General features: G+C 37.1%; 3 protein-coding genes across 9 annotated transcripts; 1 reads left to right on the forward strand and 2 right to left on the reverse strand.

Moving 5' to 3' along the window:
- Positions 1 to 7,670: 7,670 nt before the first annotated feature.
- ciroz (ciliated left-right organizer protein containing ZP-N domains) lies at positions 7,671 to 14,756 on the reverse strand. Its single transcript, XM_079848977.1, has 11 exons — positions 14,117 to 14,756; positions 13,020 to 13,105; positions 12,839 to 12,940; positions 11,781 to 11,905; positions 11,531 to 11,674; positions 11,414 to 11,452; positions 11,188 to 11,325; positions 9,879 to 9,963; positions 9,590 to 9,786; positions 8,949 to 9,072; positions 7,671 to 8,840 (listed from the first exon to the last, which is right to left on the reverse strand). Exons 2-11 carry the CDS (start codon positions 13,024 to 13,026, stop codon positions 8,599 to 8,601), a joined length of 1,203 nt encoding a protein of 400 aa, XP_079705103.1. The 5' UTR covers positions 13,027 to 13,105; positions 14,117 to 14,756; the 3' UTR covers positions 7,671 to 8,598.
- Positions 14,183 to 18,578, forward strand: tardbpa (TAR DNA binding protein a; the record flags this gene model as incomplete). Of its 7 annotated transcripts, none has more annotated exons than XR_013818972.1 (7): positions 14,183 to 14,849; positions 15,026 to 15,189; positions 15,672 to 15,812; positions 15,999 to 16,184; positions 16,268 to 16,352; positions 17,118 to 17,264; positions 18,038 to 18,578. XR_013818972.1 is itself a non-coding variant. In XM_079848976.1 (6 exons), the coding sequence occupies 6 exons, from the start codon at positions 14,609 to 14,611 to the stop codon at positions 17,210 to 17,212; spliced, it is 897 nt and encodes a 298-aa protein (XP_079705102.1). In that variant the 3' UTR covers positions 17,213 to 17,956. The 7 variants fall into 7 exon arrangements, 4 of the variants coding, with proteins under 4 accessions (XP_079705102.1, XP_079705100.1, XP_079705101.1 ...); XR_013818973.1 differs by having other exon boundaries at positions 16,014 to 16,184; XM_079848976.1 differs by lacking the exon at positions 18,038 to 18,578 and having other exon boundaries at positions 14,190 to 14,849; positions 16,014 to 16,184; positions 17,118 to 17,956.
- Positions 18,579 to 18,602: 24 nt separating this feature from the next.
- On the reverse strand, positions 18,603 to 21,052 carry sst6.2 (somatostatin 6.2). Its single transcript, XM_079848978.1, has 3 exons — positions 20,948 to 21,052; positions 20,528 to 20,695; positions 18,603 to 19,852 (listed from the first exon to the last, which is right to left on the reverse strand). Exons 2-3 carry the CDS (start codon positions 20,675 to 20,677, stop codon positions 19,649 to 19,651), a joined length of 354 nt encoding a protein of 117 aa, XP_079705104.1. The 5' UTR covers positions 20,678 to 20,695; positions 20,948 to 21,052; the 3' UTR covers positions 18,603 to 19,648.
- Between the last annotated feature and the right edge of the window lie 188 nt (positions 21,053 to 21,240).

Here is a 21,240-nt window from a genome sequence, read left to right on the forward strand (position 1 = left end):
TCATTGGCAAACTTAAGACGGGCCTTGACATGTGCTGGTTTAAGCAGGGGAACCTTCCGTGCCATGCATGATTTCAAACCATGACGTCTTAGTGTATTACCAACAGTAACCTTGGAAACGGTGGTCCCAGCTCTTTTCAGGTCATTGACCAGCTCCTCCCGTGTAGTTCTGGGCTGATTTCTCACCTTTCTTAGGATCATTGAGACCCCACGAGGTGAGATCTTGCATGGAGCCCCAGTCCGAGGGAGATTGACAGTCATGTTTAGCTTCTTCCATTTTCTAATGATTGCTCCAACAGTGGACCTTTTTTCACCAAGCTGCTTGGCAATTTCCCCGTAGCCCTTTCCAGCCTTGTGGAGGTGTACAATTTTGTCTCTAGTGTCTTTGGACAGCTCTTTGGTCTTGGCCATGTTAGTAGTTGGATTCTTACTGATTGTATGGGGTGGACAGGTGTCTTTATGCAGCTAACGACCTCAAACAGGTGCATCTAATTTAGGATAATAAATGGAGTGGAGGTGGACATTTTAAAGGCAGACTAACAGGTCTTTGAGGGTCAGAATTCTAGCTGATAGACAGGTGTTCAAATACTTATTTGCAGCTGTATCATACAAATAAATAGTTAAAAAATCATATATTTTTATTTCTGGATTTTTTTTTTAGATTATGTCTCTCACAGTGGACATGCACCTACGATGACAATTTCAGACCCCTCCATGATTTCCAAGTGGGAGAACTTGCAAAATAGCAGGGTGTTCAAATACTTATTTTCCTCACTGTATATGTATTCGCACACAATGTGTGACACTAACAAGCAAGCAAATCATATTTTCGAGACCTCACTAAGATTTAGACAGCAAATCACTCAGTATTTACAAGATCACCTAGTGCTTTCACTGGTATCCAAACTCTTCAGGCACTGATCTGTCTAAAGAAACAAAACAATTTTCCGTTTGCTCTGAATCTCTGCTCCTGAGGCTACGGGACCCTTTGGGTGGCTGTCAGACGTCCACACGGCATCACACGGACTCATCTCATGTCAGAGAGGGGCATCGCCAGCCATTAGAATATATCAGCACATACTGTCCCCTGGAACATCACGCCCATCCCCCATAAGCCCACAAAACAACCAGCCTGCCTCTTGGTCACCATGCCACATCTATTCAAATCAGCCCTTCATACACAAGACTGCAGCGGAAATTGGTCTTTTGTCACTCAAGATTAACAATCTCTTCCCAAATCCCCATGGAAAATTCCATAGTCCCAATCACTGACAACTAACCGACTCACTGTGACGCAAATGTGTGCCTCATGTCCTGATTTGGATGCTGAGTGTACTTTTAAATAGAAGTGTTTTAGTAAAATCTATATTCACCGTTTCCACTAAACTCCAGAAGGTGGGCAAAACAGGATGGCTGCTCGGATAGGTTCAAGAGTTTCATCAGCTCGAGCTCAAAAATAGCCCCTCAAATGCATCATTATCGGGATTTGTGTATAAACACTGAAAGTGACACAGAATCTGCGAGATGAAGTTAGCAGGGAGACGCCTGTACCCATATTTCCTTTGTTGTTTAGTCAGGAAAGGGAAGGTTACTGTAAACCGACTCGAGAGTAAATAATACCTACGTTTCCATAGCAAAGTCACAAACAGCCTGCAGAAACAAAGGATGAAAAGACAATAAATCTAATGATGGACAATTTTGTTTAGTTTCCAAAGTGTTTTGAGGGAAATTCTATTTCAAAACAAAGAGGCAACTATATTTTTCCATGGAGAAGGGGAAATCAGATTGCTTCTTTTCTTATTTCTTGAAGTGAATAGCCATTTTTCCTGGCAGACTTGCGCTGTGTTGTGACAGATATATACGAACGCTGTTTTGTTATTCTTTCGAGAAACTTCCAGTATAACAAAACCTGTTTTTAGGGCTCTGTAGCAAGGAAGTTGCAAAGTTCAAGATGTTTGGCCCATGCTCAAAATGTGAGAGCCATTCAGAGCATTTCATTTGTGATCTATAGGACAAGGGTTGAAGCATCATGATGAAATCGTGAACTTCAAACGCACTACATTTAAACAGTAACACTGTTAAAAAATTAACTAATCCTAGACCTGATGGCCAACAAAAGTGTAAAGTGTGATAAATAAATGAAAGACATTTGACTTTACATGAAAACATTGCTGTGTTTGTTTGCGCCTGACACATGGAGCAAGTTAAACGAAATCAGATACAAAATTGGTTTTATGTTGACAAAACCAAACATATCCAACCTCGTCTGGTGGCCTGGTTCAGCGATCACGCAACGCTTGTAACAGTGAAAATGTTAGTTTAAAACATTTTTTGTATATTTGTACAATTTAAATTAAAAAGTTTAATATCAATTGTCAAAATACACATAATTGCAGGTAATGCATTAAAGTGAACTAACCAAGTTTTAAAAAAAAGTCACATTCAAAGCAAAAAAGTAAAAAATTATATTAATAGTAATACATGAATACATACATTTTTCAAAAATCTAAATTTTGGGGTTGGTACAATTTTTATAATGTTCAAAAGCTGCATTTATTTGATCAAAAATACAGTAAAAACAGCAATATTGTAAAATATTATTACAATTTAAAATAACTGCTGTAAAAATGACATGATCAATAAGTCAACACATGTTTTCACATTACTTTAACTCATAAAAACAATTCTTTTTAATTTATACGAGCTTCAACTGAGCTTTTTATTTCAGTTTTATATAATTTAAGATGAAATTACTTATACAGCCAAGTTGATTATACTTAAAGGCCCGGTTTCACAGACAGGGCTTAGATTAAGCCAGGATTAGGCCTTAGTTAAATTGAGACATTTAAGGAGCTTTAGAAAAAAACATTTACTGATGTGCATCTTGAGACAAAAAAAATGGCACTGACATATTTTAAGATGTTTTCAGTTAAAACATGCATTTTAGTCTTAAGCCTTGTCTGTGAAACCAGCCAAATAGGCAGCAACTGAACTTAAGTTTCTTTTTTATTTGAACATAATTATATATTTTAAAATGCAATTTGAGATGACAGATCTGAGTATTAATTTCTTTCAAATAAAATCTTACTGACCCACACTTTTGACTGGTAGTGTATATATAAAATTCAGTTTGCCGATGCTAATGGCTCAGAAATCACACAGTCCACCTTTAACCTCTTTTCCAGGAAGAGATGGCTAGTAAAGCGCCGCAAGACCGTCATATCGCTCTAATACATGAGCAAACAGAGGAGTCTTTACCAGCGTGTCGTATGTGCGCCGCTGTACAGCTTACGTGGCTTTTGGTAGCTGAGAGACATGATTATTCAGAGGTAATATTTTATCTTAGCAGTTTGCAGAGCTTTGTTTGCCATTCTTTCAAGCAGGGGATAAAAGAGCAGCCTTGGCGTGCTGGCTCTGATTATGATCTAATTGTTAACATTCAGTGTGCCTTATTATCAATCTGGTGCCTTACAATGAGCAGTTAGAGCTTTGTTAGTGTTGGCAGAAGGCTCTGAGAGAGCGGTTCTGCTACCGGTGGTGCATTACAGAAGTATAGTTAGCACTAAGGTGGCATGAGAGGAGCCCCTGCCGCCAACGACAACAACAACAACAAACAAACAGGAATTGATGGCAAGCGTTTATTATCTGGTTTAATTGCTCATCATCTGGAGGATCTGACAGTTGTGGTTAATGAGAGAGAGAGGAGAGGCGCAGGCTGTTGGCAGAGGGCTTCACAGCAAAAGAGGATGCTGGGAGAAGGGGAGGGAGAGTGGGGGAGTTTGACACCGAGATCTGGAGCAACTCATTCCAGTCGAACAGAAGCAGTGGATGCGAGCGAAATCATTTTCTAATCAAAATATCAGTCAGAAAAAGCTTTCGCTTTATTTCCGCTGAGCTCTTTGCAAGTCTATTTAACCTGGATGTCATTAACGCACACTCGAAAGGGGGAATTAGGCCTTGTGTGTAATCAGATGGTGAACACACACAGGATATCACAAAAACTCAACCCCTTCCTAAAGATCTCATCTGGGCTACAGGCCTGGACACGGTTCAAAAGGGGACCTCCCAGAGGCTGCAGCATCAGGCACGTACCAAACCACTTCAAACTGACAATCGCCAGAACAAGGCCTAAAGAGATATAACGCTGCAGCTAATGCAAACATCAACTGCTTAATGGACTTTAGCTTACAAGATCAGGACAAGACAGTTTAATATGTTACAGAGCAATGTGTCACAATTCAATCTCAATCTTCAAACTAAACCTGTCAGGTGGGCAAGTCCGTCTATCCCGCTTCCCGCTGTCATAGTTAGTGAAGATAATGAAAAACTGTGAATAGATGAAAAACACGTTCCACAGGATATTGAGAACTTTGTCATTGAACTGTATCGAACGAATATAACCTTTGACCTTTGATAAATCAACATAGCTGCATTTGAAAAAAAGTTTGCTGTTCCTACACTGAGAAAAGCAGCCTATGGATAGAAACATTAAAAAAAAGAGAGAGAAAAAAAGGTTATGCGACACTGAAAACTGGAGTAAAGATGCTGAAAATCCACAGGAATATATTACATTTTTAAAATAATAAAAAAAAAAAACCAGTTATTTTAAAATGTAATCATTTTTCAAAATATGTTTTTACTGTATTTTTTATCAAATAAATGCAGGCTTGGTGAGCAGAAGATCTCTGAAACCTTTGAACGGTAAAAAAAAGGGGACCACTAGTGAAAACGCTTTTAGTGAGCATTTTTCTATTTTTAATATTATTATAAATGATATCATAAATGTTCTTTGTTTTTCATCAAATCGGCTTTTAATTGTTAATAACCCTAAATTATATATATATTTTTTTCTGGGTTTAAATTAGATTTGTAATCTCAAATGTTCAATTTGGTCTCAGACTTTTAGGACCCCACAACGATGTGATAAAATAACATGTCATGAAGTACCCATTATATGTCTTGGACTATTTTTGGAATTGCTTTGATACACAAATGGGAAGTTTAGATTAGGCCTAATGCACAATTGCAAACAGTTATCTTCATTATACAATGATAAAAGGAAAATATGTGAAAGCAAATATACCACTCATGAGGCACACTAATAATAAAAAGAAGGCTTTTCCATTCATTTCCAAACATTATAATCAATGGTAAATTGAAGACATGAAGAAAACTGCTTCATCAGCTTTAACTTACTAGGAGGGGCACGATGCCAATGGGAAACACACCTCCCAAAAACCACTGCTGCTAAACTCATTCACAAATCTCCCATTGAGAAACTCTGGCACTGCTGAAACACAGCGTATGCCTGCATTCTGCCCACTGCTGCAGATATGCACCAGCACACATGGGAATCATTAGGGCACGCAAGTTGGCGAGTGTCCCTAGCAACCAGCTGCATCTGTTTATGTTTACCTTCACGCTCCTACCAGCTAATGCCATGAGTACATCTGCTACTGTGCAACGAAGCTGTGGTTACATGCATGGTTGACCCATGATTCTGTAATTGCCCAGCAAGTAAGATAAAGAGTCAGAGCGTAACCACCAAAGCCTTGCCTTCCCCTTCCAAGAGCCTCTTTCCTCTGCCAGCTTTTGTCCTGTTGTGGAAAGCCCATTGCTGAATCAGTTCGACAAATTGAGCCGCAATTGTAAGCCTGCTATTACAAACCTGAGCAAGAAATACTAACATTAACGGATGATATATAGCAGGTTCCAAGTCATTTGAACCGCATTTAAAAAGATTTATAAATATATATAGTTTCATACATTTCATTTAAATTTGGTTCAAAAGTCTATTTTGCACTTTTCTATTTTAATAAGAGAATTTCGCATTTAAGTCAAGTCAGTTGAGACATGTTTGTTACTATATTTGTTATTATACAAACATTTTTATCATTATAAATGTTTATTATATTTATAATATTTTTAGAATAAAGTAAAACTAGCAGACTGAGACTTTTGGATCCCACTGTACACTGTAAAATGTGAAAAAATATATGATCAATAAGTTATTTCAACATATGTTTTTACGTTGCTTTAACTCACCAAAATAAGTTAAGTCAACTACAAGATTAATGAACTAATTTTTTAAGTTAATGTAATTTAGTTGACTTAAACATCCAAGTTGATTGTACTTAAAAATTTAAGGCAGCAACTTTTTTTTACAGTGATGTTTTTTTCACTGATGTGATTTTTTTTATTTATTTTTTTTTATTAAATGAACAAATTGTGATCCACGTTTCAACCAAAGGAGGGCTGTAATAAATCTTCAATTAAAAAAAAAAATACGAGAACAAAGTTTTGGTAATGTGTGACTGTTTAACTCATATCGTTATCAATTGACAATTAAAAACATCTCTGAAAGTAATGCAGAATTTAACCAGTGTGTGGTTTCAAACATCTCACAGATGTGCAACTCATATGAAAAAGAAAAGGAGGAGGACATGAAAGGAATTTTTAAGCCTACACTAATAACATAATGGCTCAAAACAGCCACATGAAAGACTTGAGATGTTGGTGTACTTTGTGCTGTTATTGTGTTTCCTGTTCACAAGTTCATGCAACAGATGCCAAAGAAAACCCTGGTGGCGTGGCCCCCCTCTGACCCCCTGGGTGAGAATTACACTGTGCCGGAGTGCAAAGATCTAGAGGACACATTATCCAACGCATACAAATGTGCTCTTGTTTTGTCATTTAATATAGAACACATTCTTTCAGACACAAACACAATTAGGATGAGAAAGGGTGTTCTTTGGTTTGCTCAAATATCAAGACTGTAATCACAATAAATTTTATGAGTCTCAGTGGTCTTTTTTTCTTTTTTTCTCCAGATGCTCAGAATTTAGAAGAATATCTTGCCTGGGTTACATTAAAATGGCCTGCCCTTTCAAAAGTCTAATTGAATTCATTCAAGCGTGGGAAATTGCGTAGTAAAGGCAAATTAACTAACCTCACATTTGAGGTTGTTTTTCCACTGGATCTGAGCATGTACATCAATGTTTTATGAGTAAAATAAATTACAGCCATAAAGCATCATTCATGCATATATATATATGTGTGCATTTTAGAGCAACTGACACTGACCTCAAAATTTAGCAAAGTTTTACACACAGTGATGATCATTGCCTTGAAGTGAGCTGGAATGTTTTGCACTGAACAACACTGACCTCTTCTGGCTGTTCAACATACTGCCACTGAGAGCTTGCTAGCCATCACCAAAGTGTAACTAAAAGGACAAAATAGTACAGTAAAAATTACAACAGAGATCACAACCTTGAAGGAAAACGCTCTTGTGTTGACACCAGACACCAGGCTTCAGCAAGAAAACATCTCTGCTGGGTGTCCACATCATAAACATATTTTAGTAAAAAACACAATGTGTATTAATCCAGATCATGTGTCAGTCATAAGATTACATGTTATTCATTTTATATACTTTATGTAAGGTATAATGAACAGAAAATAGTTCATAACAATGTACTAAACTTCAGCCTAGCAACAATTATCACAGTAATATTAATACAGAGGTCATTTTTACTAGAATCAATAACTGAGACGCAAGATAACACCAGTTGTGTTTGTAAGAAACAAGGGAGAGTGAGTCTGCGGTGTGATACGAGAGACAAGTGTTAAATGAACAGATATTTCACTTATTAAAAAAACTAAGTAATTATGTTGAATTATTGTTTATTAAAAGTTTATCAAGTGAAAGAAATTACATTATGTCCATTTTATTACACAGCATATAGTATATCAACATACTGTACATATTTTAAATGAATGTGGCTTTTGTGCACATAGTGTAACTATTGATTGAAAACCGATTTCGAGAGAGGACCCGAGTTCTCATGACACTGGTATCAGTTACCCAGATAATCAGACTGATATGCAGCAATATATGGCCGACCGTGAGAATTAGGACATTTTAGACCGATGAATGCTGCGACGGACCAATTAGAATGAAGTATTCCAGAGAGCCACGTTATAAATAAACAATCTATATAGATCTAAACACACCTAAATAATCATATAATACAAAAACATTACAGAAACTGTACTTAAGATAATACATTATGGCAGGCACTTTCTGTCTCTCAGGGAAGCGACTGGGATAGTTAGTGAACAACTTGAGAATTAACCAATTTTTTTGCTATATAAAACATATTACTGTTCCACATTTACTCCTGAGAGGAGACACACAGCTAAGAGAGTTCTAAGACAGTAGCTTGTTTTTAACTGGCATGACCAACACAGTCTTAGATGTAATCATTCCCCACATGTGATTCCAATGGCACTTTGCTTGTCAACGGAAAAGATGCATGGGTCCACTTGACTGTTGTGTTGTAAATCCCAGTCTGAGTGAAAATGCCGCTTAAATGTGTAGCTGTATTTCAAATTGTGATTACATCCGCTGTGATTAATGGACTACCAATTGTAATAGTGTAGTATGGAAAATCACTGACACGTGCAGTTGGTACCTGCATTTCCATCCGTTGTGCATTACGGCCCCTCACAGTTAATGATGCGCAGGTGAACTTCTGGAGGGATCTCTATTGTTCTTTAGGATGTAAAGCAGTCACTTTTTTCCCATCATCTCCATTTATGGTGAAAGACGAGATGATGTTCTAAGAGCCTCGGTTGTTTGGATTTGTTGGGTTGGTACCGAGGTTAAGCTGGTCGCTGTATGTGATGCTGTAGACGTGGTCTTTAGTGGCACGGTAGGAGTAAACTCTTTGTTGGAATCAACAGGAGCTTCTGGCACACCTGTAATCCCCTCAGGAGAATGTGTTGTGAAATTGGCTTCTTTTGGTTCATCATGCATCAAATGTGATTTTAATATCTCTGAAATACATTTGTATCAATTTTTAGGATTCAATCAATTGGGGATTCAAACGGTCTAACCTGAACATAAAAAGAAGTGACTAAGGAACTTTTTGAAACGACACTAACCTGAACATGGTGAGGTGTTTTCCATAGTCCAGTGCATTTTGTGATTTGTCTCTTTAAAGGTGAGAACCGCGTCTATCTTGTAGAAATTTTGCTGAAGTGTCTCACCTTCCTGACCACTGCACTCCTAAAAAAATACATAAAAAAATTACAGTACTGTCCCAATTACAAATGATAAATTAAATAAAAAATTCAAATAAATTAAATTAAAATGTAGATATCCTTGTTCCAAAGCTTCAAAACTCTTTAATTCATTTTTTTAATGTTATTTATTCTTGTGATGGCAAAGCTGCATTTTCAGCATCATTACTCCAGTCTTCAGTGTCACATGATCCTTCAGAAATCATTCTAATATGCTCATTTGCTGCTCAATAAACATTTCTTATAATTATCAGAGTTGAAAACTGGTGTTTTGCTTAATATGTAAATCATTTAATTAAGTTTAAAAGAACACAATTTATTTGAAATAGAAAACTTTTGTGACATTTAAGATATTTTAATATACAGTACTTTGTTGATCAATTTAATGTAACATTGCTGAAAAGAGGTATTCCTTTCTTTCAAAAATTTTGAAAGTTCATAAAAAATTCGTATTTTGAAAACTTTAATGGTAGTGTATATGTATAAAGTTATTCACTACTGACCTTTTTCTGTTGAATGTGGGATGTGGGAATGACAAGCTGCACAAAGTCACTCGTCTCTGACCAGGTGAATGTGTCAGTCTGTTCCACAATCACACTGCTAACTGACAGGGTCTCATTTTGATATCCACCTCTCTTGGTCAAGCCCATGCGCCGTTTATAGACATGCAGCACCGTGTCCTCAGATGGCAACTGGTTCACTGAAAGAAACATGCAGAATGACTGTTCAAATATGACAGAAATATGGCAAAATAAAGAAGTTAAATGCTAAGATATGACCATAGTAACAAACCATTTGGGCAGGTCGCCTCCATGCTGTAGGCATAATGGCCACTGACCAGTTTGAGAGGTAAGAAATGTCCTTCAGATTTGAAAACCTAAAAGATTAGAATACTTTTAATGCAAAAAAAAAAACCCTGCCGTTGAATTGTTTGAAGCACACGGTGGATTAAATAAGAGGTTTATAGTCAATTCTTTAGCCAGTTTGGCTACTTTTGACCAGTGGTTGAAATGCTGAAAATCACACTATATTTATGAATGAACTTTGCGTAGCATTTTTGCTATTACGTGGATAATAGACATTTTGAACTTTGGAATTTAGTCCCCCTTGAAATTCAATCCCACTTTCATTTCCAGCCCTGCTTTTGACTCAACTAAAGCACAAAGGATCAAAATAAGCAGTCAAGTACCAAAAATATGCCATTCACTTACAAACCACTAGGCGGCACACTTTAGAAAATAACTAGTTCAAGCAAGGTCGGAAAGTTACAAGGGCTGGGGGCAACAACAAAAAAAGCAAATGAAAGTGAGTTTTTGGAATATATATATATATATATATACACAAAAAACTTTGTGGTCTGTAAATTTTTTTTTATTATTCAGTAAGGATGCAATGCATTGATCAAAATTGAGAGTAAAGACTTTTAAATTAAAAATAAATATATTTAAAATAGAATATATTAAGTAGCACAACAGTTTTCAACATTGATTTGAAAAGAAATGTTTATTGAGCAGCAAATCAGCAAATTAGAATGATTTCTGAAGAATCATGTGACACTGAAGACTGGAGTAATGATGCTGAAAATTCAGCTTTTTCACATGAATAAATTACATAAAAAGATATTCAAATAGAAAATAGTTATTTTAAACTGTAATAATATTTCACAAAGTTTTTACTGTATTTTGATCAAATAAATGCAGACATGTAAGCATAAAAGACTTCTTTCAACAAAAAAACGTGTGCATGGTAGTGTATATTTTCCCTAATGTTTTATTGTAGGCCTAGTTATACATATTATGACATAAAATTGATAATACAGAATTTATTTAAATTTACAGGTAACAGCCTGATCAAATTTTATTTTAATGAATTGATTAAATTTAACCATTTGTCAAAAACAGACACATTAGACACAGTATCAATTTACATTAGAATATGCACTCGTCTCACACTAAGATTGTTAAAAATCAACTTTTGAAGGGTATACGAATATTGTTACTTAAAGGAAAAAATATTTACAATAAATTGTATTAAAAAAATATTGCTTCATTACTAAGCTATTACAAATTCTCACAGCCACAATCTGACAGCACAGTCTTACCTGCACAGGACTTAAGATGGTACCCCTACTCCCTTGAACTGTTATGTTTGGTTTGTGCATTTCAACATTTACTTGAATAAGACTGGAATCCTCCAAAGCCACCACCAGACTCCCTCTCAAGGCCAGAGACCAGTCGAGCTGAGTGGAAAAATCACATCAGAAATGTTTCACATTAGACCCGTTCATCTCTTTGTGACATCACATATCAACATTTATTATAAATTACCTCATTATTCCAGTTATCCACAGGGATCTCTCTGGTAACCTTGAACACAAAAAAAAAAGAGCTTTGAAAAAATGAAGAGAGAGAGAGAGATCAAGAGAGGAAATCGAATTTTCTTACCTGAATGAAGTCTGAATCACACTGGATGTATTCTCTGTTAGGAGGCGCTAACACTGCTGGACACTTCATCATAAACTTTTGAGTCCTGCCTCCAAAACGACTTACTCTCTTCAGCAGGTTCAGCACAATCACATAACTGCCATGCTAAAATATCACCACCAAATGTTATTCTGTGATGCAGTGATAAAAAGGGACAGATTTTTATCTGCAACACAATATGTTTTAGTGACAAACAGGGACATTTTCTGACCTCTAACTGGACAAAACATCCACTATACATGACTCTGAAGATATAGTTCTTGTCTAGATCTCGGTGTAGGGCAAAACCACATGAAGACAGCTGATGGTTTAGATATTCCATGGACACCAGACCCACTGGAAAGAGCAAGAGATTTATAAAACTAGTACACAGAACATATTTTGAAATACATTTAGAGAATGTAAATTAATGTGAGAAACACATAAAACAATAGAGAATGTGAATTCATTAATTGTTTGTATTGTCGTTTCAAATGGTGGTCATACTCACACCTTACACTGTCTGTGTTACTGTGTGACATGGAACTCTTAAAGTAACTTTATATCATTATAAGTATAAAAAGTAGTATATTTATGAAAAGTCTATAATATTTCTACAGTTTTAGTTAACATATAAGTTTGTTTTTATATAACATTATTACTTTAATATATTTTTATATTTTATACAATTAGATTAGATTGACTTAATTTATCCCCCAAGTGAGAAATTCACATTTCATTATATTATATTTCATTTTTATATTTTCATTATTTCATTAAATATATTTGAGTGTCCTATCCAACATCAAGTATAAATGACAAAATAATTATATCAAAGTGTAAAATATGAAATGTGGATACCATAATGTTTTTTCCCAGAAACCTTTATATTACAGGTGAAAAATTGTTCATTTATGATCAGTTTAATTTCTTCTCTTATGTTAAAGGGATAGTTCACCCAAAATGTTTTATTCTGTCATAATTTACTCACCCTCATGTTGTTCCAAACCTGTATGAGTTTCTTTCTTCTGTTGAACACAAAAGAAGATATTTGGTAACCAGAAAGTTGACGGCACCCATTGACTTCCATAAAAAAAAATCCTACTATGGAAGTCAATGGGTGCCGACAACTGTTCGTTTACCAAGTATCTTCTTTTCTGTTCAACAGAAGAAATAAATTTATACAAGTTTGGAACAATTTGAGGGTGAGTTAGGTAATGACAAAAGGTTCATTTTTGGGTGAACCATCCCTTTAAATTCAGTAATTCAATCAATGTCCATATACCTCACCTTGAATCCTTAATATTCCAGAAAGCCAAAGCCTCAATCCCTCAATTCTCATTCTATGGATCCAAAGTTCCATGTACTCAGAGAAACATTCCACATCACCCTCTAAGAAAATGAAAATCAGTCATTTCTACTTAATTCTTTTACTTCAGTGCAAAGACTATAACATACTACAAATAATTACCTGTCATGCTTGCAGATGGACTAGTGCCTACCCAGTCTCTCTTCTGAAGTCGCAAAACATTTCCCCATATAGGCAAAATGAAGAGTCTGTGTGAAGCAAAAAGGCAACAATAACAATTTTAGTAATATTACAGGAGAAAATACTTCAAGCATAAGCATACAGTTACTTACACTGCAATAAGTAAAACCCTTGTGAGCATCAGTGACATGGTTCATTGTGTGTTGGTTCATGAGGACGGAGTATTTTATACTGCTTACAAGTCAGCTGTGTTTGGCTTTTTAGGTTACAAGTGAGTGAGAGCGAGGAAGGCTGATCCATTTCATCATAAAATTATACAACATGCACAAGAGTGAGAGAAGCAATGGAAGGAGGGAAACCTGCACCTGCACAGCAATAAAAATCTTTCTTCCTTCCTTTCATTCACATTATGCCTAACATGAGGCTTTATATTTTCCAAATAAAATGTCTTGGCCACTTCATGAGTTAACAGTTGTTATCAAGAACTTTGCAAGATTGGGGCACAGTAATCACGGAGTAGCCTAATTGTGATTTTGCTATAAAATTGCATGTTTGTCTGTAAACTGAATATTGATTATATCATTGTTGGCAGTATAGCATAAATATGGTCCTGTCAATCTTAGCCATTACAGAACTATAAAAAACAATGAGAAGGCTGACCAAACCATCACACATCCCTCAAGTGAAAGTACACATTGTGTGTGGAATCCTGTGCACTATGTGATGGTTTTACAATACAGACAAAATAATCACACATTATAAATACAACATACATATATGTCCCTAAACACATTGGTTGCACACTGTGCTGTTAATATTACAGGCCTTTGTCTTTAAATCTATTGTTTTACAGTGCTTTTGTCTGTTCTAGGTCTGATGTAACTAACCTGTAAGATAAGAAATGAGAAGCTTTCAACCTTACAGTGGATTCTTGCATATTTGACATTATTTCTGTCATTTTAAATGGAAATTACAACCCCACCGGGCCATCATAATCATAAACAGACCAGACAGAATCACACCGTCTGACACAGTATATCACAAATCATGTTATGCGTTAAAAAAATGTAACATCTTACATTTTCAAACCCCTCCATGTGCTGTGATGAGACGGCCCAAACTGATGATGTCATTCCTTTAGTGACGCATCTTGGGTGGCCATTTTATCAGTTTTGGGGGTCGGAACAGCAACTGGATGCATTGGTTCACTCGTTGTCTTTATTTTTATTACTTTAAATCGCTTGTTTTAATCGCAATCTGCAGATAAGCACGTACAGTCGATGAGTAGGTATTTGCAAAGCGTTGAAGTAGGCGGAAACAGGGTGCGGCGCGCCATTCATTTCTAACGTGCGCGCGGTTAGCAAATAGCTTAGCTTAGCTAATGGCACCCCGCATTCATTGACTACAGTCGCACGCAAACAATAGACATACCACTTGTTGCCGACAAATTTGTGGTTGTGTTTACTTTTGAGTCTTTCTCGGTTTACTAGTTTCGGTTTCAGCTCGGTTAACTTAGTTCCCTTATAGCTGAATTATTGATCTGGTCGGAAGCTCTTAGCCTAGCTCTAATCATGACTGAGTGTTATATTCGCGTCGCGGAGGATGAGAACGAGGAGCCGATGGAGATCCCGTCCGAGGAGGACGGCACCGTGCTGCTCTCAACCGTTGCCGCGCAGTTTCCCGGTGCTTGCGGCCTTAGATACCGCAGCCCCGTGTCTCAGTGCATGAGAGGGGTCCGACTAGTGGAGGGGATTCTTCATGCACCCGAATCAGACTGGGGCAATCTCGTGTACGTGGTCAATTATCCAAAAGGTATGATCAGATCTTGTTAATATTGTGCTTATTTGAATGCAAGGACATAATTTGGGAATTGTTGATGCACAGAAAATATGGATTATGTCATCCACTGCATATCCCTGTCTTAATGCATTTTGATGTGCATGTTAATTCAATGTATTTGATTTTCATTAAACGAATGCACTTTTCAGATAACAAGAGGAAGATGGATGAAATGGATGCTGCATCGGCTGTGAAGATCAAGAGAGGTGTGCAGAAGACATCAGATTTGATTGTGCTTGGGTTGCCGTGGAAAACAACAGAGCAAGACCTGAAAGATTACTTCGGCACTTTTGGAGAGGTGATCATGGTGCAGGTTAGTATGAGCAAACCTAAAAGGATAGTTCACCCTAAACAAACAAGCAAACTTAAATTTACTCACCGTCATGTCGTTCCAAATCTTTATGATGGGTTTTCATCTGTGGAGCAGAAAGTAGAAGTTGGAGGATGGTGACTGCCAAGTTTTTAGGCTGTTTTATAAAAACACAATAGGCAACACTACTTGTGCACAATATTGTCAATATAGTCCATTTCAACTGCTGAGGATCACAAATGAGGAATACCAGAGGGTTAAGAGCCATAGTTACCATTCACTTTCATTGTATGGAAAAAGCTGCTCAGAATTTGACGATAAATAACTCCGTGGAGTTCCATGAAAGGAAGAGAGTCATACAGGTTTTGAAAGTCATGAGAGTGAGCAATTAATGACAGAATTGGGTTCACTCTTACTCAAATGTGGTCATGTATCACACATTCTGTATTGTTAGCTGTGACACTGAGCATTACCTTTTCCCTCAGGTGAAGAGAGATACAAAAACTGGAAATTCCAAAGGATTTGGCTTTGTGAGATTTACAGAATACGAAACACAAGTAAAAGCCATGTCCCAACGGCATATGATTGATGGAAGATGGTGCGACTGCAAACTCCCCAACTCAAAGGTATGTCTACATACAACACTTAAGTCACATAATACCACACATAGTTCAAATTATTTGTGTTTAGAAGTATTAAGCTGTTTCAGATTTAAATTTGAACATACACATTTCATCTTTCAAATGTACTGTGATGCCCTTGTCGTTCTGAACACTGCATGAATGTTCCCTGTTTTCTATTAAATGATTTAGTATTTCCTGGAACAGGCTGGCCCTGATGAGCCTATGAGAAGCAGGAAAGTGTTTGTGGGTCGCTGCACAGAGGACATGACAACCGATGAGCTTAGACAGTTTTTTATGCAGTATGGCGAAGTCACAGACGTGTTCATCCCCAAACCTTTCCGAGCTTTCGCCTTCGTCACCTTTGCAGATGATCAGGTCAGTCTTTTATCGGTTTCAGTCTCGTGATTTTGGCTTGCTCTCGTTCTCCGCTCATTTTAACGGATTCTCCCCTCCTCCAGGTTGCCCAGTCTCTGTGCGGTGAGGACCTGATCATCAAAGGAACCAGTGTGCACATCTCCAACGCTGAGCCTAAGCACAATAATAGTAGGCAAATGATGGATCGTGGGCGATTCGGGGGGTTTGGGGGGCAGGGCTTTGGTAGTAGTCGCAGTCCAAACAGCAATGTGAATTTTGGGGCCCTTAGCCTGAATCCAGCCATGATGGCAGCTGCTCAGGCAGCCCTGCAGAGTAGCTGGGGCATGATGGGAATGCTGGCCAATCAGCAGAATCAGACAGCCGCCTCCGGCACCACTCCTAGCGGGCAGAACAGTGCTAGTAGAGATCAGAATCAGAGTTACAACCCAAGCAGCAACTACAACACTGGCAGCTCAGCTAGTCTCGGGTGGGGGGCGGGTACCAATACAGGCACGGGCAGTGGGTTCAACTCTGGCTTTGGATCTAGCATGGAGACAAAGTCAAGCTGGGGAATGTAGAGGGATTTGAATTCAGTCATGAAGTATCCTAATATCTAGGTTGTATGGTAAGTATTTTGAGAGAAGAAAGTTTAGTCAGATATTACGTCCCTTACATATTTGCCTTTGATTTTGTAAAACTCTGAATGTTCTTCGTATACATATGATGATTGCTCTTTAAGATTCATTTAGTGGTTGGAATTGTTAGGAGTGAAATGAACACTATGAGATTTTTTTCCCTTATGGATAAAATGTATTTTATTTTCAGTAAGCCCACATATCTGAGCATCCAGTACATTTAAATATGCTCCATGTGGAAAGCAATTTGAGTTGTTCTCTGCAGTTTTTTTTCCCTCAACGTTTTTTATGGTCAAGCCTTCATAAATCTCTTCTACAGTTCATCACCTCTTTTCCAATTTCCCGGGAAGAAGCCCCTCGTTGGCCGCAATGTTCGAGAGATCTCAGTATCAGTTCCCTTCTTCCCATGTGTAAATGCTTTGCCATCAAAGAGCACAGCTTCACTCTGCATATACTGTGTTAGACGGTGGGTGTTGTCTTTTTTTCCCCCTTTTCATGGATGAAATCTGTCCGCTTTTTTGAGAGCTGAGAGTGAAATGGTGATGGATTGTTGGTGCGCCACGAGTGAGAGACTGAATGAGCGAACGCACTGAGAGAGAGAGAACTTGAACGCAAGTGTGCGATGCCGAAAAGGGACGTGATGGCTGTGAGAAGAACCTGTGTGAGCGAGTGTGAACAGAGGCAGCGAGTGTTTTTTTTTTTTTTCTGTAGGACCATCAGAAGGACATTCATTTACATTCTTCCGTCCCTCTTGTTCTGTCTACCTTCCTCCCTTTCTTATATTGCAATCATATTTAAAGAGCTGCATTTAAAAAAAAAAAAATAACCCCAAAAAAAGCTATATGTAGTGGAATGTTTAAGTGATCTACTAAGTATGTGTTCTTGCTTAATTTGATGTGAATGCTGTGTATGGTGTGTGTTCTATCTCGCTGTTACTGAACTCATATGTGTGAGCGTGATGTGATGCTGTCTGTGGGCGGGGCTTTGGGAGTGGGCGGTGAATGAGGGTGAGCGTGAGCTCTGAGTGGCTTAACTGGGGTGATGTATTGATGATGAAAGCGAAGAATGCTTCAAGAGGAGGTTTCTTTTGTTATGTGTTTTGAATGCTTTTTATATGTTTTGTGAATCTAAGGGAACTCAAATAAAAAAAAGAATAATTTGACTAGTTATTTTGATAGTGGCTTATTTGTTTGAAGACATTAATTGAATTGCAAACACTTATTTAATTCGCATGTATAGGAACGTTGGACTCGGCGGGCCCAGGTTTACCTCAGAACCCTGAGTGAAGTCTATAATGGGAGATCTGAAGACTGAAGTTCACACAGTCCATCTGTGGAGACTGCTGCTGTATGCCTTTAACCTGAAAAGGGACTACGTCACTTCACTGTAACCATATTTCCCTGGAATCCTTATTGAAATTTCAATGGACAATTCCCAATTGGCTGGAGTGCATGACTAAAGACAGTACAAGGCAATCTAAAAGCAGAGTTAAACCAATGCGTTCAAGGATCAGTCCCATCACAAATGACTTGACATCCATGCTTGTGTATTTCCAGCGCCAATGCCGTCATTGATCTTGAGTCCTTCTGTTTGATTGCTTTCACGTGATCTGTCCCACTGTAAATAGATTTTACTTAGTTGAAAAGGCCTATTTTCCATACAGTGACCTGTTGTGGTTGAACAGATAGGATTTTGTGAATGAGGTTTGTGTTATCAATGACTTGAATCACTGGCAGGATTTCCATTTTTTCAAAATACATAATAAACATACACAGAGGAATTGTATCTGTTTTTATTTTTTTTTACCTGATTGTAAATTGTAAACATTCCATGTAAGTTTTGAAGTGTAAAACTACTTTAATTTAATCTACTGTTTTAGTACATTGCAAACATACTAAGTAGTTTTGCTGTTTGTGGATACATCACAGTGAGAAAAATTGCAGGTAGTTTCTCCTCAAAGTGAATAACTGCTGAATATATATTTAAAAAAACAATGCATTTGCTTACAAAATTGTAATGAATGATTTAAAGAAATACACTAAAGAAAGTGTCCTAATTGGTTTGACAGCTAATGTTGCTGCCATGTTTTTAAAGCTGCAATGTAAAGATCTCTTTGTGTCAAACGACTTAAAATTTTCAGTTAACATGTATTTTTTTTAAGTTATAAAGTTGAAAACAAGCCATTTTTGATGGGACTACTGTCCTAGGCGGATGATCATAGTCATGCAGCCTACAGGTGAGTCCTGTTTGGGGGCTTTGTTTACTTCTATTTTAAGTGTCTTTCTATTTTTAAACTGAGACGACGATATTTTTGAATAATCGGGTGTTAATGCTGTCGATTGAACTTAACCTGTCCTGTCTAATATCACAGTTTGCTTTATGTATAAAAATACCACATACCTGTGTCAGACAGGTTTTAATTGTCACTGGGTTACCAGATCAGTTGGCCACATCTACTTACAAGAAGTTTCCTCAAGTTTACATTAGGTGGTGCCAAAACTACACTTGATTGTCGTAAGCTAAGCTATAATGGCGTAGCATAACAATGCTAGTCATGATTTTGAAGGTGTTTTAAAGTTATAGGATTGACATGAAGAGATTTGTAGAACTTTTATTACACGTTTCTTTGGACTTGGATGGAGTATAAAGTGTACATGCAAAAGAGTACTGTATTATTTGAAGATTGCTGTTTCACACTGTAAATGTCTTCAGGCATAAAATACAATACAGGAACAGCAAGCCAAGGGATACATTTTGATTTAAATACAATGTATGATTATATTGGCAAACTGTAAAGGCAGGACTGTAGATTTCAACAGACATATCATCAGTGTTTTCTGTTTTCCAGTTTTAGCATGAGGAGAAGGTCTTCCAGAAGAAGAGCTTGCATGGAGATTTATCTTTAGGGATTGGCTCTTCAACAACAGAATTCTCTCCCAGAGTGCCATTCAGAAAATCAGGGTCAAGATCAGCTAGTTCTTTACTAGTGAGGTTCAGCTCTGCCATATCTGTCATCATCATCTTCAACAAGTCCTTTTGGTCTTTGGTAAGTATCTAGAAAATAAGAGACATTTCTGAGGGCTTGAGTATTAAACCACTGCTATATTGATTTTTACAGCATTAACAGTATTAAAACACTGCAGTACAGTTATTTTTAGCTTATAATATAGATCTTAGGAAATACTAACAAATATGACCACATGAATTTGATTTACACCCCAAAATCACCACAAGTGAATAGGGTAAAATTGCAACTAATAGCTACCATACTTATTTCGCCATATGATTAATCAAAGTATATATTTAAAGAGAATTGTTTCGTATTACAAGTTTTCTGAATCATTATCTAATTAAATATGCACGGATTTGCATTAAATTTTCATTGGATGACAGGATCAGAATTAGTTTCATTTTGTTGACATATTAGAGTTAAATGTTTTTACAGAGAGGATTTCAGATATCACTTTTATCACTCCATGAATCAGAAAATACTGTCAGCAGCCTGAAAAAAAAAATGGAAAAAAAAATCAAAATGTTTATATAAATCAGGTGAATGAAATATGAACAAACCTCTAAAAACCCTGAAGATATAAAAATAGGCCTGGAAAGTTTGTAGTTTGCTTGAGAAAAAAAAATGGCCTTTAAAAATATGCATTGTAATTGAAATCTACAGATACAAATGCAACAATAGTTCTGCCTGTAGTGTCTTGCTTAAAATTAGAGACTCACCTCATTGGTTTGTGATAGTTTGTCTGGTACAGGTAACGCCTCACCATTCCAGACCACAAGGACCAGAGGAAACAGGCTCAGCAGCATCCGCATAATGAACATGCTTCTCTCATCCGCTCCACGATTGTCCCATCCAGCTCCCATTGTCATGTTTTACAAAAAAAGATACTGATACAGTACAGGATAGGAAAGCCATTAGGAAATAGCCTCATTTAGTCTAAATTAGGTTATTGTCAATTTAGAGGGCAAATTAGCATGTTTTAAGTAAACTAATTACTGGACTATTTTATTTACATTTTATTTATTAACATAATTCCTGTATGATATACAATCCGCACATGCTCTAAAAGGCACCCTGAAGTCACCTTAACACAACCGTAATCATGCATAAAGATGAATCATGCTTGATTATATACATACATCAGCTCTTAAAGGAAGTGTTGATCTTTGGTATTTGTCAGTTCAAACTGCAGCATCTCGTGTTTGTGTCGGACTTAATGCTGCGTAGTCTGACTCCTCCCCACTGCTGCTGATGCATAATTAATCAGCAGACGGGTCAAAAGATGGTGTCCACTTCCTGTCCCGGCTCTCCATGTGCTGAATCACCTCGTTCACCATGATGAGTCAGCATTTGCCTGCGATTTATTCGTTCTGCCGTTCTTTGTAGCATTTTAAACAATACATTAAGATGTTGCACGTTTCTCCAGTACTTT

This window comes from Squalius cephalus, assembly GCF_949319135.1.
Source record: "Squalius cephalus genome assembly, chromosome: 18".
NCBI classification, from domain to species: Eukaryota; Metazoa; Chordata; class Actinopteri; order Cypriniformes; family Leuciscidae; genus Squalius; species Squalius cephalus.